General features: G+C 42.3%; 1 protein-coding gene and 1 long non-coding RNA gene across 2 annotated transcripts; one reads left to right on the forward strand and one right to left on the reverse strand.

Annotated features, from left to right (window-relative positions):
* Positions 1-255: 255 nt before the first annotated feature.
* Positions 256-12923, reverse strand: RAB18 (RAB18, member RAS oncogene family). The gene is made up of 7 exons (XM_080975246.1): positions 12764-12923; positions 9277-9332; positions 6839-6900; positions 5052-5124; positions 3142-3260; positions 2994-3060; positions 256-1635 (listed from the first exon to the last, which is right to left on the reverse strand). The coding sequence occupies exons 1-7, from the start codon at positions 12829-12831 to the stop codon at positions 1463-1465; spliced, it is 618 nt and encodes a 205-aa protein (XP_080831372.1). The 5' UTR covers positions 12832-12923; the 3' UTR covers positions 256-1462.
* Positions 12924-17650: 4727 nt separating this feature from the next.
* LOC308459649 lies at positions 17651-18030 on the forward strand. Its single transcript, XR_013978258.1, has 2 exons — positions 17651-17753; positions 17849-18030. It is a non-coding gene; the product is annotated as an uncharacterized lncRNA (long non-coding RNA).
* Positions 18031-27031: the final 9001 nt, after the last annotated feature.

Here is a 27031-nt window from a genome sequence, read left to right on the forward strand (position 1 = left end):
GTTCAGCAAATGTGCCATGTATTAAAATGGCGGCATACATCTGAAAACTGTTCATTTAGCCTAAGAAGTGTGAACCTTTACTTACAATGTTTGGCTACAGAACTTCAAAATTCTAATAGTTTCCCAACAAGTGTAAAAAGTGGAAATTAAAGGTTTAAGTAAAATGTATTTAAAGTGACAACAGCTCATATACTTGGTGAAAGACCAGATGGTGTGTAGCCCTTAAGTGTACAAAAAAGCAACATTATAAAGGTATTTCAGTTTACTGTATATATTTACATGAAATTGCACAGTAGCTCATACTGCGAAATATCAGTACCCCACAGTATTTTAAGTCATTAGTGTTGTCTATTACAGGATCAATAGTCCAAGAGATCTTCAATTGTGTCTTACAAAATTCACCTGTACATGAGGAAGATGTTACAAAAAAGTGAATACTGTGAAAAAAATTTATTAGTCTATACAAGTTCTCTGAAACGAGCAATTCATTGGCTGTTTGTTACAGCAAATTCCAATGAAATAGCACATGCCTTACACATACACACCCAGAAGACAGAGCTTTTAAACATTATTTAAGCTTCAGAACCAACAGCCACAAGTTGAGCAGTCATCTGGTTCAGACCATTCAAATTACATATGAGCAACAGTTTTGAGTTACTGAAATTAAATTACATTGCTAACATTTAGAAACAAGCATTCAAAGCTTGGCAAAGTGATTCACAATGAGACTCCATTAAGCCTGTAACCTAAAGGAAAAAAATTCTCCTGCAGGTCCATAGCACACTACATCATAAATGCCATGGTGCAAGAGTGCCACGCACACACACATTCAGGATTAAAAAAAAAAATCCAATTAGACAATCATAGTATTCACTGAAGTGAAAAAATTTAAAATCTCCTCTTTTCACCCAACCCCCGCCAAAAGTAATTTGCACCTCTTTCAAGATCACAGATTTTAACTGGGATTAGTTACAAGCTAGAAAAAGTGTTGCTTAAAGCTAAAAAGGGATTGTATATCCATGCTGTTAAACTGGTAAGAAAAGGCCTTTGCCAATAAAATTGTGCAAATTTTACATGTATCGACTTGTACCATTTGAGATTTGTGTGCCTCAAACAGTGCCATAGTTGAGATAAAGACCCGAGTTAAACAGAATGAAGCCAACATGTGTTTGAAATATTTCCCCAAGTAATTCCATGATAATTATGAAATCTGAGTGTCTTTGTTCCTGCAACAAGTTCTTATGCTACATATAAAAAGAACCTATACGTTTCAAATTAGGCATGCTAACCATAACACTTCTCAACTGGAAAAGCTGCAGAGCACATTTTCCTAGAAAAATGTTCACTGCCGTGATACACAAATATGTGCAAACCGCAAGGTCCCTAAAATAGCAGATGTAAGTTTATGTACAGAGGACACCACTATCCATTTAAATACACCAAAGAATAAGTCTTCTGGAGTTTATAACACAGAACAGTAGCCACCGCAGCCGCCTCGATAGCCCTCTTCATTGTTTGACAACTTTACACCTCTGTTTTGGCTCTCACTTTCCCACAGTCCTGGAGTCTGTATGATTTTCTCAACAAGCTCCTCAAAGGCACACTGTACACCATCACATGTTTTTGCACTTGCCTCTGTGGGGGGGGGGGGGGAGAGAAGAGATGAAATGTTAGACATGTGTCACTGTGTGTTGTCCCAACCTCCTCTTCCATGGGTGCACCATTAAGCAGACAGCACCATGGCTCTGTCATTTGCACACCAGTGTAGGTGCAAAATTCTTTAAGACTTAGCTTAGTGAAACTGATAGTTTGGAAAAAGGATTTTGCATCACAGCAAGTAAAGAAGAATATTCTTTGAGTTTCTCATCCCCAAGATTTGTGTTTCGTGAAGATTTCATCAAACGGTACACACGAACACACTGTCAAGCTGTAAGTGAACAAACATGGTCTCAGGCCTTCTCAGGGAGACAGATTGCTAACTGAAGTCATGTCAGAAGAAAGGAGGGTGTCAGTGCCTGGAGGAGGCAACAGCAGCAATACCAGTTCTGCTGAAAAGCACACTGAAACTCCCACAGGAGCTACTGGCAGCATCTGGCACCTTCCTCTTTGAAACTGCATCCTCGGGGAAGAGGGATGCAGAAAGAGAAGCAGATTTATCTTTACCTCTCTTAGCAAAAAAGGGCTGTGCATGAAATGGGAGACTTGAAATCAAGCTAGAAGGTAATGTAAAGGTAAAAAGGTAAAGGGATCCCTGTTAGCTCCAGTCGTGGACGATTCTGGGGTTGCGGTGCTCATCTCGCTTTACTGGCCGAGAGAGCCGGCATACAGCTTCCGAGTCATGTGGCCAGCATGACTAAGCCGCTTCTGGCGAACCAGAGCAGTGCACAGAAACACCGTTTACCTTCCCTTCCCGCTGGAGCGGTACCTATTTATCTACTTGCACTGGCGTGCTTTCGAAATGCTAGGTTGGCAGGAGCAGGGACCGAGCAACGTGAGCTCACCCCATTGTGGGGATTCGTACCGCCGACCTTCTGATCAGCAAGCCCTAGGCTCAGTGGTTTAGACCACAGCGCCACCTGCGTGCCGGCAGAAGGTAATGTAACAGTATTTAAATCAAGGCAACTGCGATCATTTCACCACCTTTGCCCATTAATGGGACCCATGAGAGATTCCTCTGCACAGTTCATTGAAATAAAAGGACAGCAACAGAGCCTGGTGGATGGTCATCCTGGCATCCAAATAAGAACCAATGTGACATCAGCTGTACAGCTGTCATATTTCATGGCCTACATAAAGTAACAATACAGTGGCATATACTTTGCAAATTTAGTTCCACAACTTTACTTAGCTTACATTAATCCTGCTGTTGTAAAATACAGCTTGATCCTCCAAAACATGCACCACCACAACCCCAGCCATTGTATCTTGTAGTACAACAACTGCAGCTAAACAGAACATTCCACCACACTTTGCATTCCTTTTTAAGGACTTACCTATGAACAACATGGAATGTTTTCGGGCAAACTTGAGACCCTCATTTCTGTCAACTTCTCTGTTTTCCTACAACAAGCAGAACTGTCAGACACTTATAAAAATAAGCTTATGAATCACAGGGGGGAAATGTATTTCAGGGCTACTCACCTTATCGATTTTGTTTCCTACTAACATTTTAACTATATCATTTCTTGTGCAGTATGTTTCTAGTTCAGTTAGCCAGTTGTCTAGTTTAGCAAAAGTGTCTCTTCTTGTGACATCATAAACTGAAATCAAGAATTAATAGCAGTCAGTGATGCATGTATTTCAAGGTTAAGAACAAAACAAACATTTCACCTTCAAATTTATAACCCTTTCTCTTGCCAAATTAGTTGCAGCACTGCAAAACTCACTCACCTACCCCACCATAGCACCGAGAAAGGGCTCTGGAAATGCCTGATCTGCAGGTGGGACCAATCCTCCACCTATCCCATGCCACCTCAGGGAAGGGGCTTGTCTAATGAGATGGCCGGCCTTGAATTTAGTTATGACAACAAACTTTAGAAACTAGACAGAGCCATGATACCAGTAAATGACTTATTGATCTGTGGCTCTTCCCTTATTATTACCTCTGAGTCCTCTTCTGCAATCAGCCACTGTAATCCTTGCTACTGACTTTCAGCTGTCACCTGAAGACCTTTTTATGCCAACAGGCCTATGCAGTTATTCAAACTTATTATTATTATTACCACCCAGTCTTCTTAATGTTTATTTTCTATTGTTTTATAGTATTTTATTGTATATGTTGTTGTACAACAACCTGGCATTTTACATCAATTTGTTGTATACAAATATTTTTATTAATAACAATAAACAATAGAACCAGAAGTCCATTTTGCAAGGTTGAGACTCCTCTGAATTGCCAGCCGTTGACTGATCAAAGCTAAGTAGCTGCTGACAACTAGACAACTGTTTAATCTCTTATAAGGGACTCAGCCCAGGTGATGTATTTAGACAAAGAAGTCTGACGGGATGGCTCCGGCCTCCAATCCAGGTAGTTATCTCACTGAGAACCTAACTGCATTATTCCTCATTGAAAAGCCAACACAATTGCAATATTGTTTACAAAAGGTTTCAGTAGCTGTAAGTTCGTGAACCTTTGGTAGATCAGGGATGCACAAAAACTCTCTCTGTGATTTGAGGTATATTGGCAAAAAAATTACTTCCTCCCCCTCTAAATTATGTTGATTGAGGGGAGTGGATTTTGTGTAGATGGGGTACAAGCTCCATTCAGATCAGATCTGGTATTCAACACAACTTCATGGGCTCAGAATGGTTTAATTATAGACATGTCTTCTTTTGAATCTGCCTCCAGTTGGTGGATCTCAGGGTACTATTAAAACACAATGCTTGAAGTCTGCTCACCCCTGGGGTAGATAATGAAGCGAATATGGAGGAACCTATTAAAATGTACTACTACAGCAAGTTGGAGATGGTTCCCAAGCAAGCACCTCAAGGATTACCTGGAGGAATGTTCCTTCATTTTCTATGAAAGAGCTAACTCTGCCCAGAAATGCACTGTAGCTTCCCTTTCTCCCCTCTCTTATTAAGTGAAGCAGATGCCTGTGTCATCAGATTGAGCAGATAGCAGTTAGAGGATGTGTAACCCTGAGCCTGTCAGTCATGTGCCTGCTCAAAATTCCTTCCACACTTGCTTTACATGCGAGCACACACAGGGAGAAATTCCAGAGCCTGTATCTTGTCCCTTGGGAGAAAAGCAGCTGGGGAGGGGAACTGGAGCACAGTGGCTGGAGAAAAACATCACCCTGCACTCAATCTGGGAAAAAAACCACCTGCAGCTTCTTCACCCAGTAAAATAAAGCCTGCAGACAGGGAAGGAAGAGAAACAGCAAGAGCTACCTACAGAACTCCACCCTCCAGCAATTCCCACAGTTCTTATTTCTAATTTGCCACCCATTTGCCTGTGTAATGGTAAAATTACAGTGAGGCCAAGAGTTTCAGTATCATGCCCTATACCAGAAAATGTACAGATAAGCAGTAACCAGCTGCATGCTTACCTAATATAACACCCTGTGCTCCTCTGTAATAGCTGGGTGTTAACGTTCTGAACCGTTCCTGACCTGCAGTGTCCTAAAAAATTCAGACAATTTTGAGAACTGATTTGACATAGTTAAACAGATTTTTCCTGCAAATCCCACAACAGGCAGCATGCATCCTGATATTTTGTATTTTCACCTAGAAAGAACTTTCTGATTTGCATCTTCAAGACTGCAAACCTTTTCACGCCAAAGCTTAACAGGATACAGTTCCTGGATTCTACAAAAGTGTCATGTGCAGAGTACAGCAGGTCTTTACTATGTGAAAGCCTATGGCAAGAGACATACAATTCTATTTGCCCATTACAAACAAATATGCACAAAGTTCCTCCTTCCATGTGCTATAGACCTTATCTAGCCATTTCTTCTTCTATAGCAGGGTTTCCCAAGGTGGTCAATATTGATCCTCCTGAGGGCAGTAGAACTGTGCAGAGGGCAAATAAATACTAAAGGATTGAAAGGGGGTTAAAAAGGGCCTGAGGTAGAAAAGAATTTTATGAGGCACAGTACAAAAAAAATTTTTAATAGGAACTATGAGCCTCAGGAACAAAGGGCAAGAGCATGTACACTGTGCACTTCCCTTGCCAATAAGGAACCTCTGTTGCTGGTATTTCCAACATCATGCATGGCTAAAGCTGGGTTCAGCCATGTTTGTGCTCTTCTGAACAAATAAACAGGCTGAATGTCAAACAATGCTGTGACTTAAGGCTCAAATCCACAAACTTACAGCCCAATATTCAAAAGCCCAATCATCTCATTAGAGAAGATAAAAAGAATAGTATTGTTTCACTACTTTTAACTTCCTTATTTTACTTCTAAGAGTCACAATGATTGAAATGATTAATAAATAACTGATTAATAAATGTTGATTATATACTGATAATTATTTTATTGCATATACATTTCTTAGAATCTGAGTTGGGTTGAGATGTACCTTGGTCCTGCAGCTGTTAAGTAGGTTTGAACTTCCCATGCATCAGCTGATTGACGGGGAGTTCAAAGCTGCTTGATTTGTGCATGTGAGCTAGTTCCCCCTATGGCAGGGCTGATTGGTCTGTTTTCAACATTGTGATATATCACCAGGAAAACATTGTGATATCCTGATATACCACAATGTCTGAAATAAGGATGTAACTATTAGGAGGCGATGAGGCAACTGTCTTGGCAACTGCAACTACTAAGGCTTCTAAAACTGATATATTTTCACTTACCTTTAGCATATTGTTACAACTCTTATTTTACAGTACAGAGCAACAGGGGTAGCAGGAATCATGAGAGAAGCGATGACCGGCTTCATGGTTTTTCCCACATCACATTTTTTTACATAGCACATGGACACATTGTGATTTGCCATGTCAAATATTATGAAACCGTTACTACAATGTGCACTTCAAACCTATTTTGTACGATGTATCACTAAATCGCCCAGCCCTACCCTGTGGGGAACTTACTTGCTGAAGTACCTGAACCCTGCAGAAGTTTTCAATATGCAGATTCACTTTCACCACAGCAATGTTTTATTGAACTGTAGCGTACTGACCAGTTGCTCAGCACAAAAGGTACACTGTTGCTTGCCAGGACTGGCTTTGATAACACTGGAAAAAGTCTTCAGGTATCAATATTGTTTTGCTGTAAGCTACATTGGCAATGGCCCATTGTGGAAAAGCAACATATGAGTAACATCAATTAATCAGTCAATCCATACATCATTCAATAATGCAAGGTTCACATGCGTTATTGGGACTTACCCAGATTGCTAGTTTAGCCTTGTTTCCATCAACAGATATTGTTTTCACTTTGAAGTCAACACCTACAAGAGAAGAATACTTAATGCTCTCTCCAGAAAAGGACAGAAGTTAAAACAGAAAACATACCAGATATTGTGGGCTACAACTCTCATCAGCCCCAGCCAGGATGGCTAATATTCAGGGATGATAGGAATCATACTAATTCTGGCTCTTTCTGAATCATTATTCTATCGGCACCTAATATTCTAGTACAATAATTTGGAGATAGACAAATATTCTGTGTGTTTATGACTTGTTATGCTTTCAGATGAACTGCAAGATTGCAACATGTGGCAAGATAGAGGTGAAAAAAGCAGAAAGTTTTAATTAGCTCTAAGTTTTGCTATTAAATACAGCTCAAAAGCAAACCAACACAAAGAACATTAAATGTTGAAGGCAAACTACTGCAGAGAACCAAGCAACCCATTTTACCCAAGGTCATAACTTCTACATAAACATCAATTTCACATAGGAAAACTGAATCTCACGTATAATTTGCCACATGCAACACAGTCAAGAAAGCAAGTGTACATTTTCATGAACCCTACATCATATAAAACTGGTTACAATACCGAAATAACCTTTGTGTAACAAATGCTGTAATTAGTTGCCCAGAAATTTATCTATGGTGACTTCCATAATAAACTACCCATCTCTGCATTGCTTGGCTGGCAGAAGTCATTCACAAAACAGAGGCAGCAAAAGAATGATTGCTATTTGTTTTGAGATAGAAATGTAAGAGGGTCCATAATGCCATCACACAACTCAAGGAAGGGACAATCAGCTTCAGCAGCATCAAATAATGATAATTGTGCTGCTGGTGGTAATAATTTTATTATTTGTACTCCGCCCATCTGACTAGTTTGCCTCAGCCACTCTGGAAGGCTTCCAATAGATAAAAAAATAAAACCACAAATATTAAAAACTTCCCTGTCTTCAGCTGTCTTCTAAAAGTTGTAGAGTTATTTATCTCCTTGACATCTGATGGGAGGATGCTCTACAGGGCAAGTGCCACTACTGAGAGGGCCCTCTGTCTGGTTCCCTGTAACCTCACTTCTCACAATGAGGGAACTGCCAGAAGGCCTTCAGGGCTGGATCTCAGTGTCTGGGCTGAACAATGGGGATGGAGATGCTCTTTCAGGTATACAGGGCCAAGGTCATTTAGGGATTTAAAGGTCAGCACCAACACTTTGAACTGTGCTCTGGGAGTCAATGTAGATCCTTTAGAACCAGTGTTATATGGTTATATTGTCTTGCAGTCAAGGCAAACATCCAGAATGAATGGGGAAGGTTTGTGCCTGCTCTGCAACCAAATTTATGTACTCAAGAGCTCTTTTTCACAAAGAGGTTCACTTCTGGAGTAAAAAAAGTCCCCTGTAGACAAATGTAAGCTCTCTACTTGTTTACATGTGATTTTCATTAAATTTGAATCTGCTATTTCTCATCAAAATCTTATGTGGCAGCTGTGGCAACTCCTGCTGATCATGACAAATTCCACCAGCGTCATATTTCTCCCTTACAGAATCCTCTCCAACAGCCCCGCCTTGTAAATTTCAAATGCTATAGTTCCATGCTTTATCCTTTGATCTATTTGACCTCATCATTGCTGAACTATGCAGGCCTCACAATTCAAAGCTATTAACATCTTCTCCCAAACAAACCAAAATGCTAAATATAGCCATGATCTTTGTACAGTCTTAGCAACGTATGCAGAATACATGAACAGAAAAAATAGAGACATTGTTTCTGTAGAAATGCCCACTTTAAAATGCTAAATGCTTGAAGGACAGTATCAATTTTGACAAGGAGGAGGATTAAGAAGTTCAATTCCTCCTGAAAAGTTTTTAAGACAAGTTGCAGATAGCAAAGCATGTGCCTTTACTATTTGTGGGCTTCCAAACCAAGTAGTGTCTCCACTTGACATACTTCAAATTCCTACCATCACTCACTTGTACAGGGCTTATGTCAAAATCAGACTTAACTATGAAGTGTTTCACAGGTTCAGCCAATTTATAGTATTTGATATGAATATATTTGATCCTTGCAGTTTTCAAATTACTAGCAGCGATTTTGTTCTGCATATGCAGAATCTGACTTGTCAGAATCTAACCTGTCAACAAATTCAGACATAGCTGCAATGCTGACAAAAAGGTGAGTAAACTACACTGTCAGCTCCCTTATGTTTCCCTTTTACAATGGGGGCATGGTGGGGGTGAGAGGTGTCTAAACTTCCAATTTAAGCAAATTTCTTACAGCAAATCTCGCCTGATTTTTGTGCCAGTGCTGCGGCTTTTCCTTATTAGGGATCAACTTTCTCCATTGCAGTGTCTCCACTTTTAACAGCATTACTATCAGATAGTCTGAATTTGATCTAAATAACAGAGGCATCACAAACTTACCAATTGTTGCTGCAAGTTCTGGATCAAATGTATCATCGGTAAACCGTAACAGAAGGCTGCACAAAGGAGAAGGGCATTTGATGGAGAAAGGAGGAGAAAATGAGCATTGCAATAATTATATTTCAGAGATATAACTATCCAACCAGAGACATTTGTAACAGATCTCAGATTTGCGTTGCCAAGTAACATGATTGTAACAGAACATTCACCCTCTCCCCTACCAGATTTCAATTTTTTTTAGGACAGTCAACTCTCCCTCCCCCAGAAAATAAGGTTATCCTCTTTCAACATCAATTAACTCTTGTGCAAGCAAACTTGCAGCTCTATTGAGAAAGACTGGCCAAGACAGTGCCACAGAGTTCCATTCTAGACTTCTTGAACTCACACCTAGGGTATGTTAGGGCTGCCATATTCCAAAAAGAAAATCTACACTGCTGATACTGCACAGCAGTAGAAGAATGTTAAAATGTTGAGATAGCAACATCAGGAGATACCCACTGGACTTGTGAATGTGCTGTGTAATACTGAGTGGTTAGAAGTTAGCTGCAAAGAAAGGCTCTGTTTTAAAACTGAACGACAAATCACTCTTCTAGGGCTAGGGAACCTCTGGCTTTCAAGATGTTGTTGAACTGCAACTCCCATCATCCCTAGTCATGGTGGCTGGAGGACCAAAAGTTCACCATGTGGTCTTGGTTCTGCTGTAAGGATTACTATATTGTATGTGTTTACACACACAGCACAGCACAGCACACAAAATATGCTAAATAAGTGACAAGCAGTGTTAGAAACAATGAAAGCTAGGCACTAAATGGCACCTTAAACCTATGTTACGGGTGCAACAACGGAATATCACTTTTCAATAACAAGAATACAAAGCTGAAAATGAATGAACTGCAGTTTAAGTATGTTCATTTTTCATATGGTCTAGTCCTTCCCCTGCCCACCCCCCTAAAATTCTTAAGAGGGTCTCTTCTCCAGTATTTAGAAAGTAGCTGGAAGTGGGAAGGCAGAAAAGGGTCCTCCTTTCCTTCCACTTTGCAATTTTAATCTGAAATCTTTGGCGCAGTACTGCACCCAGAGCTCAGAAACTGCTGCAACCAATGAAATTCCCTGTCACAAGATGCACCTAGAACAATAGGAGTTTTGAACACTGGTGACAAGGTTACACCTACAAGTCTGCTAAAGTCTATCCCACCTACTGAAATTCTACTTAAACATGAAACTCTTTTACACTGCTGATGGAAAATGTCCAGGGTCCAACAGTAGCAGAATTCAGGTCTCTGGAAGGTATCACTCTTTCTAAATAACTAGAGTATCAAGTTCTCTCACCAAGAACAGTTCACTCAAAAGCATGTATATGACACTGGACTGTGCGCATAAAAATGCACCACTCTTCCCTCTCCTCCTCCCCTGCCAGTCCTTCATCTGCAGTCCTACTGGAAACCAAAGGTCTGTGAAATCATCTCACCTGTATAGCTAACACAGTATTGAACTACTTTCCAAAGTGCAAGAATTCCAGAGGCTTAATTGTTAGTTTGGAACCAAAAAACAAGTTGATAGCTCTCCTTACAGTGGATTACAGGTAAGCAGCCTGCTGTAATAAAGTGAAGCTTTCTGAGGTCACATACTTGGGAGATGACCTAATCCAGAAGAAATCTAAAGTCTTGGCTGCCAGCACTGAGTCCTTGCAACATCTTACAGAGTCATGTACAAGGGGGTGGGGCACTGACTCTGCACTTTATACACACATCCTCCACAAATTTGTTAGCCTCTTCAATTTTGTGAACTCAAAATAGCATACTTGGTTACTAAATATACTGGTATATACTAAATATACAAGAACACTGGCTTCAAATAACATGAAGCATTATTGATGGTGCTGCCATGGAGTCAAACACCACACCGATGGGTAGAAACAAATGTCTGCCATTTATACAGACATGATATATGTGAAAAAGTTATGTAAGTGGTTTTAAGGTCATGAATTAGTCTTCCAATATAGGCTGTTTCTTCTGCATACTTTCCTTTGTATCCTAAAGGATGTCCAAATAGTTTAAGAGTTCACATGATGAATAAATTGATGATCAATTTACGACACAGACAAAGCACAATGGGCTGTACTTCACAACCCAGCAATAGTAGGACAGGGATTATGTGGAATCTAGCTGGTAATTGTGAGAGAGACACTGTAGACAAGGCAAAGGTTATTGTGATTGAGAAATGAGAAGGAGCCCAGATATGAACAGAAGCTCAGCAAGACACAGATAGACAAAGGAGGCCCTTTAGAACAAGGGGCTAGAATATTTATTTATGACAGCAAACACCACTAGGGAGGGAATGCAGATCCTTAAACGACTTCATATCTAGGTACTTGGAGTATCTCTCTAAAAGTGGGACTCACGAGGTGCGCCTGCTTGACAGACTTTAGTCTGTTCTCCAAAAACATCTGCTGTCCCAATTTCAGTTGCTGTGCATTATGTGGAAACATGGGAAGGGCCCTATGTTCCATGGTGAAACGCCCTTTCACCTTCCAAGAGGCATGCCTTGCACCAACTCTAAACTGATTCCAGAACCAGGTCAAGTCCTGGTTATATTCCCTCAGGCATTTGTTGCCTAACACTGCAGTTTGTTTATTTTAAGAGTGGCATCTACTTATCGTTTTTGTGCCATTTTGAGTTACTGTTTTATAAACGAGCTACATTTCACAGCAAGGCCAAACAGCACCGGGTAGGGCTATATTTTAACGAGAGAGGAAAAAGACCATTTGAATCCTGATTTCTCCAATATAAGCCCAGGTTACCAACTCTTACTTCGGCGTGTGATCCTACCCGTTAGCTCCTCACCTAGGAAGCCAAGCAAGCAAGCCCTACTCTCCACAGACACGTTGCAAAGGCAAAGTTCAGAGAAGGGGCGAAGGAACCTTCTCCTGGTTGCCCGAGAACCAGATGCAATGGCTGCGAGGTTAAGGGGCTGAGCCCCGGGATGATGTTTGCAGAAGCAAAAGGCTCCAATAACCAAGCAACAGGCCGGCGTGTGGAGGAAACCGAGCCTCTGTGCATATGCAGAAGGCGTCGCCCTGATCTGCGGAGACAACAAGCCAGAGGGGGAGCTTTGGCCGCAGCCAAGGGAGGGGGCGCCCCCAGGGACGAATGGCCCAAGGCAGGGGGCGTGGCGTCCAGTCCAGCTGGAGCCCCGCCACCCGCCCCTCCCTCCTCCTCAGGAGTAAAGGCCTGAATCCGGCCAAGGCTTCCTCAGGAGTAAACCCCATCCAAGTCCATAGGCAACAGGCTCTAATAAGCAAGGGGGGGCAATTGCAGTGGGAGGGGGGTCTTGGCCCCCTGCCCCTCCCCGGCGACAAGGGGGGCAGAAGCGCCCTCAGGCCTGAGGGGGGCTGCTGGGGGGGCGTCTGCCCGGCAAGGCCTACTCGGGGTGGGGCAGGGGAGGAAAGGCGAGGCCGCAGCCGAGGCCTAGCCGGCAGGAGCCTCACCTAGACTTGCCGACGCCGCTCTCTCCGATGATGAGGATCTTCAGCGTGGTCAAAATATCCTCGTCCATCCCGACAACCGGAGGCCTCTGGCCCGACCGACCCAGCTCCTCCGTCCCTGCTACGCAGACTGCCACGTCTTCTGCGCATGCGCCCACCCCACCCCCTCCGACTCGCCCTTATCCGCCTTCCCGAGGCGCCGCCTTTGTGCGCTTGCGCGCGGAAGGGGCCTTCCGCATCCCAGCTCTTGGCTCCGCCCCTCCGCAGGTGGCGGTGCGCCGCGCGAGCCGGTCGGCTCCTGGGGCGCAGGCGCGACGCCCGGGCTGTTTCCTCGCCGGTGTGATGAGCTTAGGAATGAGCCTTCAAAGCGCAGCGGCAGGTGGAAGGAGGCGTCCCTAGGGGAGCTCGCCGGGAGCACGGGAAGGAAGCTGCATGGCGCCGAGCCTGACTTGGCCCAGGCTCCCCAGAGTTTCAGAGAACAAGAGCCTTTCTTCCCTGGCAGCTCCTGGAGGCGACACGGCTTGGGTCCGCTTAAACGCATTTCAGAGGCTGCGCTGCGTGTTGTCATGATGAGTCATGGAGCCACCGAGGGAGTTGTTGTTGTTTAGTCGTTTAGTCGTGTCCGACTCCTCCTGACAGTAAGAGCTGTTCGACAGTGGAATTTGCTGCCAAGGAGTGTGGTGGAGTCTCCTTCTTTGGAGGTCTTTAAGCAGAGGCTTGACAACCATATGTCAGGAGTGCTCTGATGGTGTTTCCTGCTTGGCAGGGGGTTGGACTCGATGGCCCTTGTGGTCTCTTCCAACTCTATGATTCTATGATTCTTCGTGACCCCTAGAGCACGCCAGGCACTCCTGTCTTCCACTGTAGTTTGGTCAAACTCATGTTGGTAGCTTCGAGAACACTATCCAACCATCTCATCCTCTGTCATCCTCTTCTCCTTGTGCCCTCCATCTTTCCCAACATCAGGAGTCTTCTCTTCTCATGAGATGGCCAAAGTATTGGAGCCTCGGCTTCAGGATCTGTCCTTCCAGTGAGCACTCAGGGCTGATTTCCTGAAGAATGGATAGGTTTGTTCTTGCAGTCCATGGGACTCTCAAGAGTCTCCTCCAGCACCATAATTCAAAAGCATCAATTCTTCGGCGATCAGCCTTCTTTATGGTCCAGCTCTCACTTCCATACATCACTACTGGGAAAACCATAGCTTTAACTATACAGTAACAGCATACAAGTACAGTACAGTATATGGCTGACATCAGTTATTCAAAAATGCTTTTTTTAAACACATTTTCTTAGGTTGGCCTTGCCCGTCTTCTGGGGTTCACTTCCCCTTTTTTGAATGCCTAGAGCAGGTGGGAACACATTTTGCAATCATTTGGCATCCAAATTGTCCTGGTGGCTTTAAAGGCAGGGCGGGAGATTGTGTGGCTCTTAGGATGTTGTTGGACTGGCAACTCCCATCAGCCTTGGCCAATTGTCGGCAATTATGGGAATTATAGTACAGCGGCATCTTAAGCATCAGATTAATCATTCCAGCATTAAGGAAAATAACTACAGTAATTGAAGCTTTTGTGTTGCGATGAGTGTTGGGGAGTCCAAAACAGGGCAGTCAGAGCAGTCTGGTGTCAAGGGTGCAGTGCGACTGGTTGCTAGTTGAAGGGGGACAAAGGGAACTGGCATGCAGATGCAGCCTGTGTATATTTCCTTGGGAAGCAATCAAAGAGGCCATAGACAAGTAGCGTGGTCCGTGGTCCGAGACAAGGAAAGGGTCAGATTCTAAGGCAGGGATCAGCAAACTTTTTCAGCAGGGGGCCGGTCCACTGTCCCTCAGACCTTGTAGGGGGGCCGGACTATATTTTGAAGGGGAAAAAAGAACGAATTCCTATGCCCCACAAATAACCCAGAGATGCATTTTAAATAAAAGGACACATTCTACTCATGTAAAAATACGCTGATTCCTGGACCATCCACAGGCCGGATTTAGAAGGTGATTGGGCTGGATCCGGCCCCCCGGGGCCTTAGTTTGCCTACCCATATTCTAAGGGCAGCCGCTGCAAGTCCAAGGCAAGCAGGCATGCAATGAAAGGACAGCAATTGATCTGTCCAATAAGTTGCTCAAAGTGGGGGACCAAAGACTTATACAAGCATAACTGGGGCCCTCTTGGCTTCCCAGATCACCTGGCCTGTGTATTAACAAGACTTTTCTCTCTGGTTGTCTGTGTTAATTAAGCAACCTTGCTGACAAGAAGCCATCATTCTAACAAGAATGCCACCATTTTAGTGTTGGACCCTGTAGCCGTGATCTCGCAATGCAGGTTTTGACCTTAAATTATTAAAGTAGAATATATGTCTTACAGGAGCGGTTGCATTCAAACTTTGTTTCTGGGGTTTTTTTCAAGTGATAATCCGTGATAATCAAAATATAATACTCCTGTGAATATGGATGGAAGAAACTATTGTTTGGGGGGAAATTGTGGAGCTGATTCTGTAGCAAAATGTACCAAAAATTAAAAAGACCGTGCATTATGTAATGCCATTTCCTGTTGGCATTATTTGTGTGGAATGTCAGTTCTTCATAATGGGCAGTATCTGGCCAAATGAATGACATCATCTTCCTGTTGATGTAGTAAAGGAAGAAAATCATGTTTAACATGTTTTGTAGCAACGTCTAAGACTATGTAAGCTAGAAACCAGAATTCTTCAATGTAACAATAATATTTAAATAAATTTTAGTATCTCCTTTATACTTGTTATTGAGTTTATTTGTTGTAAGCCACCCTGAACAATTTTGGAGACATAATATACATTTATTAGATAAATGGATGAACAGTTGTAACATTGTGTTTGCATTTTAAGAGGCCAGTGTCCAGGAGAGTTCTGTGGCAACCCTAGCTCAGATAAAAAATGTGTTTCCTTACACAGAAAAATGTATTTTCACCTTCCCTAGGGTTACCCCACTAGGTTCACCATGACACTAGGTTTTTAAAAAAGGAGAAACACCACCAGTTTAGCAAATACATTATATTCTGCCTCCAAAATTGTTCAAATGAGATTTAATCATGTAGCGAACTGAGGGTATTAATGTAGTGAAATCATGTGTTGAAATACCCCAACTTCCCTACATGTTTAATGCCCACTCTGCCTCTGAAAACCAAGTCCATGCAAAAGGGCTTGCCCCATATATACCAGGAATATATATGGCTCTGTCATATTTGTGCTAGAGTCTCTGGGTCACTTAACAGCCTTTCATCTCTGCACTCTCTCACTGCAACATGTGTTGAAAATCTGAGGTTCAGTTGTTCGTTTGTTGACAGATCTAATGAACGACATCTGGTACGTATGCCAAAAGTTGAACAAGGGTGAGGAAGGGGAGAAGGATAATTCATTTCATGTGACTGTAGCTTTTGCCCGCAGAATGAATTGTCTTAGGGAAATATACCCATCTTACTTGGAAACCTTCTATGGATCAGTAGGAAAAACACAGTGACCTCCTTTGTGATCAGCTACATGTGTTGACTCATAACACTTCCTCAGGCCTGTCTTCTCCCACAATGAAGTTCAGCCTTGTTCCCCTCGAGAAAGGTTAATTAGCAACGGCCGCATGGCATAAGCACAGCAAGAATAATTACATTAAACAATGATGGCACATATCTTGCTTAAACTTGCACCGATAGCAAACCATGCATGACTCAAGGTAAATGCTGTAGTGATAAATGTCATAACAATTTTAATGCCATAATAGTAAATTGGATCATAATAGCAACTAGGAGCTGTAGATGAGTATGTTCTCACATGTGAAGTAGCATCAATGGCATCAAATGCAAATGAAGGCTAATTTATTCATTTGTTAAAAATTCTTGACCAGCTTTCTCAAATTGAAGCATGTATTAAGATGTAAACACAATACAGTGGTGCCCCGCAAGACGAATGCCTCACAAGACGGAAAACCCGCTAGACGAAAGGGTTTTCCGTTTTGGAGGTGCTTCGCAAAACGAATTTCCTATGTGCTTGCTTCGCAAGACGAAAATGTCTTGCGAGTTCCTGCGGGGTTTTTTTCCTTTTCCCCCCCTTTTCCCCAAGCCGCTAAACCGCTTATCAGCTGATGGCTAAGCCGCTTATCAGCTGATCTTTAAGCCGCTTAACAGCTGATGGCTAAGCCGCTTATCAGCTGATCTTTAAGCCGCTTAACAGCTGATGGCTAAGCCGCTTATCAGTTGATCTTTAAGCCGCTTAACAGCTGATGCTAAGCCGCTTATCAGCTGATCGTTAAGCCGCTTATCAGCTGATCTTTAAGCCAGCTAAGCCGCTAATACTGTAGCGCTAAGCCGCTAAACCTCTAATGGGCTTGCTTCGCAAGACGAAAGAACCCGCAAGACGAAGAGACTCGCGGAACGGATTCTTTTCGTCTTGCGAGGCACCACTGTAACTGAAATATAAATAGTACAGTAAACTGCACCATGTGTTGGAAGTCTTCTTAAGATAGCCAAATTTATTAGCTTAATTGATTGTCAGACTCATTTCACTGTACATCTACAAACTGGAGGTAAAATTCAGACATGGATGCACTTACAAAGTATACATTCCAAAATTATGCTAAAACATAGGGCTATTAATCCAGAGAACTCTGTGATAATGTAATGTATAGTAGCCCCTGCTCCATACCACATAACAAATCATTTAAAAACAAAACAGAGACTATCAAAAGAGACAATATTAGCAGTCACATCAGTATTCTGCCTATCCCACTAATTCTTGAACAGCTGAATCCCCCTTCAGATGCTATCTTGTCTACCATTGACCCATGCCACCCCATACATTTCCCTGCTGATGCCTCATAAAGGAGCTGAATGACATGACGTCATACAATATTTCTCCACTCTTAATTCAGTGGTTGCCAGCATGGCACCTGTGGATCAGATGGTGCTCTTGAGGTCTCCCTCTAGTTCTCATAAGACCTTGGAGTCCTTTCCCCATGTCTTTGTCATGACATGAAATGGTGAGAGTGGTTATCTTCTCTTCTGGAAAGAACGAAGAGTGGAAGAAGGAAGAGTGACCCTCTTTCCCATTTATTCTTTTATCTCTGCATTTCAGTGCTCAGATTCGTTCTACTGGATCCAACTTTTATCCGGATGGCTTTGAAAAGCAAAGAACGTATGGGTGTCTTCCCTGTCTTTGATGGGGCAGCCGATCTGAGAAGATGGAAATGGCCTGAGGGTAGCACTTGCTCAAAAATCCAAATGTATTGACAGGCCTAAAAAAGTTTGGCAACAGCTGCCTGATTCTTGCCTCCCATTTGCAAGGAGTGAGGAAATGCTGAATAGAATGGTGGCTCATGCATTTCTTGCTAGACACTACAGGAAAGAAATATGTGGCAGACAAGAATCAGCAGCAGCTACACAATGCCTGTAATGTTTAGTTAGGACATAAGTTTCTTAAGTTCTCAGCTGTCTCAGGTCCTGCTCCAAGAAAAAAAGGGGGGGTCTGGCACCAAATGGGATGGGGACTGGTTAAACTACTTCAGCAAAGAGCCTATCCCCATCTTCCCATAATGATATTAAGCCTGAACTACTTGCAAAGGAAAAAATGTCTTCTGGGACAGGCACTTGAACAGGGTTATTAAGTAGTCCTTGAAAGCAAGAGCATTACAGAATTGTAGATTCCTGCGCTGCTTGGTGATTAGTGCAGACGTCCCACTGGATTTCCTGCATCCACAGCCAATTCTGCTTCCCTTTGGTTCTTTGATTTCAGCATTTCAATCTATTTTACTTGTCTAATGTTCATAGCATCTGGTGACTAGAACAGAGTTACCGGGGCCGGGGTGTGAGATTTCGCACTGAATATTCTTCCTTGTGTTCTGCAAGAGTTTTTACAAAGCAACTCACATTTGTGGGAAGAGTAACTCATGATTTGGTTCATATTGGGGAGAGTCAGGAGGTAGAGCTTGTAGATTTCATTAAGGGACTCCTGCATTTCCCCCCCAGCCCCACAACACTTGGAGCACGGAATGCGAAGTTTAGTTATATTTCAAGATGGGACTGGTTTCTGCAAATGCTAAACTTCTGCCATTCAAGCCACCCACCTACATTGTCTTACAAAACAGTGAACTGCACAATCTCAGATCTTAGCAGATCAGTTTCACTGAATTTCACTGGATTTCTAGAGCTATCTAATGTCTGTAGCATTAGCAGTTGTTTTCCAGAGACATTTTACGTTTAAATCATCCCTTCATTATAATCTGCACTTCATTTGCCGATGGGAGTGATTGTGGGTTCCACAGTGCTGCATTATGAATCATTTCCTGCCTCCTCTAACCTTTTAACAATCTTCTCCCCTTTCTCATCCAAATGTTCTCCTTATATATATATTTCTAGGTAATATAATACAGCTTGACTAATATTCACAAATGTGTAAATACATATTCCTAGTCTATCATAATAAGTGTGTTCCCAGAATTTTCCATTGGCAATCTACGATTTCAGGTTTATGTGTTTTTGATTAGTTTCAGCTAATTTTCCTTAATTTTTTTGCTGGCACACTGCTACTTTAATGGCATTTTCGAATTTTTATTAATGCTTGCCACAAGTCGTACTATTTCCAGATGTCCAGATGCCATTGGAGTAAAAGAAACAAAAAGGCCAGCAATGCTGCGTTTAGAGCAGCAAAAGAACACATGTCTGATGCTGTGATGACCAAAACTTCCATTTTCTTTACAATGACCCATTGTTCTTCCTTCTGCTTCTTACGTATGTCCATGTTTCAGGTTTGCTGCAATACTGCAAAGTATGCAGAGCAGCTAAATACTTCTGTAGGAAAAAGAGGCAGTGCACTTAAATATATATTGTTAAACACCTACAGGTGGCATGGGTGTTAAGTCTCATTGATTTCAATGAAATTAGCCTCAATGTCACACACTATGTTTTGGAATGATAACAAACTGATCTGACTCGTTAGCAAAACCCATGATGCACATTTTCTCCAAATGGACTTTTGAATTTTACAAGTGTGAATATGAGGAAGAGCCACATGTTACCAATTTGCACATTTGCCTCACTTCAGAGGCTTAATGACTCCCCAATGCTGCAAAAATGCGATCCAGCCCTTAGGTTGATTTCATAAGCTTATAAAACATTTGAATGCGATTTAAAAATAAATTAATGAATACAACTTTAAACAGCATGCAGCACGGAATGGAGTTATTATCACCACCCCATATTCTATTCCTGAAAACATGAAGGATGAAATTTAGAACTTTTAGGCCCCACAACAAGTAGACATGCAGTTCCCCCCCTTAACTTTCTGTCTTGTAGCCAATCCAAGTATCTGATCCTCCGAAAGATGTGGGCATGTAATAAAATCTTTGTACACTGCAACATTCATGTTTAAACATTAATGTGATGCAGGCAAATTGCACACCATTTTAAGATTGTGGCTGAAGTAAATGCCATCTTTTAACAAACTAAATAAAACAGATAAACTACACACAGTCGTTTTGTTTGTTGACATCAAACACTGAAATCATCTTCTAACCCAAATGACATTACTTTAATTCAATACAGAAGAAAAGAGCATAAGGAGCTTTGGTTTTAATCCTGTTAAATGCTAACTTTACCGTTTTTCTTGCCAGCAAACACCCTGTCTGATTGATGACCCTGATAACTTTCCTAGTGACCAGGTTTTTGAGAATAATAGGTACAATTCTATCACATGCTCCTGCTGAAGTTTCAACCAGGGGTAGGTGCAAAATTGAGACAACAGTAAGTTGGCAGGAAATGAGTAGTTTTCAGAGGAAAAGTTTGGGAGCAAAGAAGAGGGGCAGGCCAATGAACAGATTACATCTGGAGCAGGCAACAAGCAACATCAATCATGGATGAATTAAAGAGGGTTGTTTGAGAATTTTCACCGAAGCCACCATAACTCGGGAGAGGTCCATGTGTGAGAAAACTGTTAGCCATTTGGAGAAAGTAGGTCAAAATGAATCTATCTAGCCAACGTAAACTATTGTAATGTAGCTAGGACTGTCTTAGTTCAATCTAAAGGCCCAAACGTTAGTCTCCAGCTGTTACATCTGGATCCCAAAACTAGTATTTCAATTTTAACAGAGACCTTGTGCTGCAGATATATGGTTTTCAATAAACAGCTCCTAAAGCTATTGGTCTAGGCTTCAGACTTCTGAATGAAAAACTCACTTCAGTGCTGAAGTATACTCCGGGTTATGGATTTTACTTCTAACTCAAACCCTGGGACTTGCCCTTTGTAAACAAGGTACTCTCTGCTTAAATAATTTCCCCGTTTACTTTTTATTTTTTTGCAAGTCTACTGGCCTTCTGTTTAGTGCATTGCCTTTCAGCACAGCAAGAGGTCTGTTTGTGTGGGTGAAATAAGAGATTTGTCCGGACAGCCAGAGTTCACTTTCTGCTGAAGATGGGAACATTATAGGTTCATAAATTGTTTCCTACATATTGAATTGGTCTAGCCATAGACTGCCTTTCTAGATGGTTTTTAAATTTTTGTCAATAATTCTTTCCCTTTTGCTTCCACCCCAGACCCATTGTGAGACCAGACCACAGCCTGCCTCCATCAAGCTGAGGGAGGGACGGGACAATTTATTTGTCATAAACAGGAGTCTGCATTTCAGATGGAGGACATTGCTGACTAGTCATCTAGAGCCATTTCCGGACAGACCTTGTGTCTGTGAGAAAGCAACGTGGCTTTATTTGTTTAAAATATGTTAAACGTGGTATCTGGGCTGAATGCAATAATAAAATTTAAAACTACAGCAACACAATAATAAATACGAAGAGATTAAAAACACAGTCCAACAATCACAGCACAAGCATTCAAAACATGTAATAAAGGTCTCTTCCAGGTGACCTATTTATTGACCATTCTGCACAAAGCATATACGGAGGTTAGGTTGTATTTGGTCTTTGTTGAACATTTATTCTGAATTGTTTGTGGGGAGGTTATATGGCAATGAATGTTCGTCATGATTTGCTTGTAGAGTGTTAATAGGTCTTCCCATTAGTCATATGGGACCGCCTCTCCTGGTATGTCCCATGGAGGACCTTATGGTCTTCAAACAAAAATATCTTGGACGTCCCGGGCCACAGGGAGGTTAGGCTGGCCTCGACCAGAGCCAGGGCTTTTTTGGCTGTGGCCTCGATCTGGTGGAACGCTCTGTCGCAGGAGACTAGGGCCCTGCGGGATTTGACATATTTCCGCAGGAGCTGTTCCACCAGGCCTTTGGTAATCCTCACAGAACTCTAGCCCAATGGTTGCCATTAATTTGATTCTGAATTGATTTTAGAATGAATTGATTTTAGAATGTATTTCTATTAATTGATTGTGATTTTATGTAAACTGTGTTACTTTTACTGTTGTTCGCCGCTCTGAGCCCGGCTTCAGCTGTTCCACCAGGCCTTTGGTAATCCTCACAGAACTCTAGCCCAATGGTTGCCATTAATTTGATTCTGAATTGATTTTAGAATGAATTGATTTTAGAATGTATTTCTATTAATTGATTGTGATTTTATGTAAACTGTGTTACTTTTACTGTTGTTCGCCGCTCTGAGCCCGGCTTCAGCTGGGGAGAGCGGAATATAAATAAATTTTTATTTTTATTTTTATTTTTATTCATTCTACGCTATTCGGTGCTTCAGGCACCAAGCCCATTCGCAGACCAACCCTGCATTACAAAAATGTCTGCAAACATGACATGAAGAGAAGAAACGCCATGGTGCATCTGCAGCAGCACAGCTGGACACTTTCATCTGCCCCACCTGCACCAAAGCGTGTCTCTCCTGTACCGGTCTCTACAGCCACAACAGGTGCTGCAATCTTCCAACAGTTTGACTTCCCTCCCAAAAGCACACTCCTCCATTGTTTCCCGACACAGATGGATGCCAACCATTTCCTAACCAGAAAAAAATGTGGGGTTTTTTGTTTGTTTTTTCAAAAGTGAATTTCTAGCAGTAGGGTGACAGAATACTTTAATCCACTTTAATTGTGCAACCCTAAATTTCCCACTATGTCCTTGAATCCCTCCTGCAAAAAGGAAAAGAAAGGCAGCTTGGCGGCTCCCTAAGTCCCAGTAAAAGTCTACTGTAAAGGGGAAGCTTTCAAATGGCATTGAAGAACAAAATTTGTGCTGGTCAAATATCCAAAGGAAGGCAAAACTGGGGTGCCATTGTAAAATAGGTCTTATACCCAGAGTGTAGATCTTAATGCAAAGGCAGGTATGGGAGACAGTTTCTTCTTTTTTGGATAATTTTTATTAAATTTTCCTGTTTTATAATTTAGAATACTCATTTTACATCCTTAAGATACCAGTGACTTCCCTTCTTCTCTTTCCATGGTTCATTTTACGTATCATAAATCCCTGCATATTTTACAAAAAACTATGCCATTCAGTATTCCATTATTGCATCCATTAAAACTTATTTACACTGTTGATTTTATCTTAATGCTGCCAGCATTTTCAGCTGTACACAATTATTCTCCATATAGCCAATAAATGTTTTCCAGTCTTCTTTAAACGCATGTTCTTCTTGTTCTCTTATTCTATATGTTAAGTCTGCAAATTGTGCATATTCTGTCAACTTAAGCTGCCATTCTTCTTTAGCTGGGACCTCGCTCCATTTTTGGGCTAACAAGGCACGGGCCACAGTAGTAGCATACATAAATAACCTTTTTTTTTTTACACCTGGGAATTTCAGTCTGAATTATCCCCAACAGAAAGGACTCTGGTTTTTTTTTGGGGGGGGGGAGTACTTTTAAACATTCTTTTCCAATTCATTATGGATTGTTTCCCAGTACTCTTTTACCCTTTTACAAGTCCACCACATATGAAAGAACGTTCCCCCGACCTCTTTGTGGGAGACACAGTTTCAGGTATCTCCATCCCAAGTTGTTCAGGGCTTTATAAATCACTACGAATGTCCTGAGGTGCAGGTCAAGGAGGATCCAATGACCAGCCAGGGTGAGTGGAGTCAGTCCAGGGCCTGAGGACACTAAACTGCAAAAGCTGAAACATGCAGGTCAGTGGTTCACCACACAGTGGTGCTCACAAACCCCAAGACTCTTCAGTTCAAACTCCAGCAGCTCTTGACCATTGTAGAATATGTGGAGTAGAATCTTCATCAGTGATAAATGGTGGTGGGCCTTGGTGATGTCACAAACACACCCTTTACTACTGTATTTTCATTGGTGGAACGTTGCAGAGTATGTGACAGGTGACATGGGCATAGCCAAGGTGGAGCAGGGGGGCAGCTGACCTTCCTAGGTCAAGTAAACCAAAAGAAATACAGTGGGACCTCAGTTTATGAACTTAATCCGTTCCAGAAGTCCATTCTTAAACCGAAAGCATTCTTAAACCGAGGCGTGCTTTCCCTAATGAGGCCTCCTGCCGCCGGTGCCCTTCCACTGTTCGGATTCCGTTCTTAGACCGAGGTAAAGTTCTCAAACCAAGACACTATTTCCGGTTTTGCGGCGTTTGGAAACCAAATCATTCTTAAACTGGACTGCTCTTAAACCGAGGTACCACTGTACTTAACTAAATGACCAATCACATCAGTTCTGGCCCCCCTAACAAAGTCCTGCCCCTCCTCAACAAAGATCCTGGCTCTGCCCATGATAGGTGACCAGCTGAAGAAGCCGGGGGGGGGGGAGAGAGAGAGAGAGAGAGAATTGCTACAGGCCATTTGTACTCAAGGAAAGGGCAACCATGTGGAAGATGGACCCAATCCAAGCCACTCATTCACTTTTTTGATGGGAACACCAACTAGAAATAGAAGTTTCTTTACCAAGTATATCAAAAGGAAGCGGGGGGGGGGGGGAGTCTATCAAGGCACCCAGGATATTAACGTCTGTGGGTTAACAGAATGTAGCTCTTGTGAAAGCCAAATGCCAAAATCATGGAGTTATATTTTTGTCTGACCTTGATTTTAGCGTTTTCTTACTCAGCACGGTTCACTTCATATTTGTTTTGTTTTAAAGTCTGGAATATTTTGCATTTCACCTTAATAGTTCCACTCTGTTTGAAATGTTTATATAGCGTGATTTACTACAATATGGATGTGTAATTATGTGATGATTAGACAAAACATTTCTGACAAGAAAGGAAAACAGTAGTTAATAATGTTTTCCATCTGTCTGGTAGAACTTCACTGAAAAGGCAGCCCCTTTGCATGGACCAAAGACCAAGGTTACACCTAGATGAGAGCACGGTAGAAGCAGTAATGCCTCCATAAATTCATTCTGATCGCTGCTCACACATTTTTGGAAAGCATTACCATCTGTTTTGCAGATAAATATTACAATAATTAATGTCAGCACATGTTTACATTACAGAATCTTAGAAGATTTCCTCCCTTTCCTCTGCAGAAATAAAGATGCCTTTTAAATGACTGGAATGAAACGCACCATCGTTATTAGGTAAAACGAGTGTGTGTGTCAATAATGGCTCCTTTTATTACACAACTCTGAGACATTTTAAAGTTTCTGTTCTCCATTTAGGGCAGAATTCTTGGCTGTCATTATTGTACCTAGACCAAAAAAAGAGCTGAAAACCTGCAGATCTAGCAACAAAGACTGTGCCATCTGTGACCCTGTGACCCCACATTGGCAAATATTTTGCGCAACCCCCCCCCAAAAAAAAACCTCTGTAAGGAAGGGAGCATGTATTCATTCAAAACTCAAGGGGACTTGATAGGTGCTGTTGCTTCTAGAACAGCCACTTTCGCAGAATCATGGGGTTCAGTCAGGAAGCCTCTCTTCCCCTCCGCTCTGCCAGGTCTGCTGATCAGAGGGGGGAATGTACATAATGTTGGATGCCACCCTGGCAGGCCTGTGGGAATTAATGGACAGACTTTGGGAATGTTTTGTAGGGAGGTGCGGAAATGGCGTCTGTCTGTTTTGATATGGCTCTTGGAGGAGTGCAAAATCCACACAGGATATAATAACGTTAGTTTTCAACCCGCTTGTGGAGACTACCAGAGGTCACAAAGAAAGGAATAAATGACAACAATAAGAAAATGAGGAAAATAACAAAGAGAAGATGGAACAGAACTGTGAATATTATTTGGACAGAACTGTGAACATCAAAGCAGCAGCAAGAGAGATGTTTGGATCCCTTTCTGAGCTTGAAGCATGGGTACCCCCAACAAAAATTTAAAAATTTGGCTGTGTAATTTGGAATTAATTTGGAATTAATGTGATGTGATTTGATTGGCTTGTTAATAAAAATTATATTGAAAAAAAATGTTGGATGCCACCGGTCTCCAAGCAGTGAGAGATTCCAGGACTTCTAGGCGCTTACTGAGGCTTTGCGTTTCTTCTGTCTCCTGAGGCACAGCAGTGACTGTAAATATGGTTTATTTAGACATTGCTACAACCTGAGCCTACCATAGAGGGGTTCGCAGCATTGACACCCCCAAACAGATATTGCTTCTCCCGTAGTTTGGATTCCAGCAGAAAGCAGGCATGGTTCTCTCTCTAGCTAGCTGCTTTACTTCTAGGTCATTTCACCACAAACCATCAACTCTAAACTCAGACTTCATCTTCTTGTCGTCACACAAAGAGCCCCTTTCCTTTCGTTTTCCTTAATGGCCCATCACCCAGGCAATCGCCTCAACAGGAAGCTAGGGTCGCTCATATTTTAACAATTGCTGGATCCAGGGGTTAGGAAGGTCTCTGCATACAGCAGCACCCCCCCCAAAAAAGCAACTCTAAACAATATACTTTCAGCTGGGGCACTGGGAGAACAGCCTAATGCCAGAGAGCCAATCTGGTGCCGCTGGCTGATATATAGATTCCTAGATACAGTGGTACCTCGGGTTACATACGCTTCAGGTTACATACGCTTCAGGTTACAGACTCCACTAACCCAGAAATAGTGCTTCAGGTTAAGAACTTTGCTTCAGGATGAGAACAGAAATCGTGCTCCGGTGGCGCGGCAGCAGCAGGAGGCCCCATTAGCTAAAGTGGTGCTTCAGGTTAAGAACAGTTTCAGGTTAAGTACGGACCTCCAGAATGAATTAACCCGAGGTACCGCTGTACTGCTTTTGCTCTCTCTGATTGACTTGTCACTGAGGAGAGCATTCCCTGCACCGGCCAACTGATGCAAGCCATATTCACCAGAGCATCTCAAACACATGTACCTTATCATTGCAATACACACTCTTCCAGTTTCTCCATTATTGAGTCTCCAGACCTATGAGATGCTGTGGAAGGGACCATTTTAAGAAGGAAAACCGCCATTTAGGAGAGTTATTGGGG

Source organism: Podarcis pityusensis, assembly GCF_964106645.2.
Source record: "Podarcis pityusensis genome assembly, chromosome: 12".
NCBI lineage: Eukaryota > Metazoa > Chordata > Lepidosauria > Squamata > Lacertidae > Podarcis > Podarcis pityusensis.

Coding starts and splice junctions, on each gene's coding strand:
- RAB18 (XM_080975246.1), bottom strand. CDS start 12,831: ATGGACGAGGATATTTTGACCACGCTGAAGATCCTCATCATCGGAGAG. Junction 3,261..5,051: donor AGCACAGGGTGTTATATTAG/GTAAGCATGCAG, acceptor TCTTGATTTCAG/TTTATGATGTCACAAGAAGA. Junction 1,636..2,993: donor ACATTCCATGTTGTTCATAG/GTAAGTCCTTAA, acceptor CCCCCCCCACAG/AGGCAAGTGCAAAAACATGT.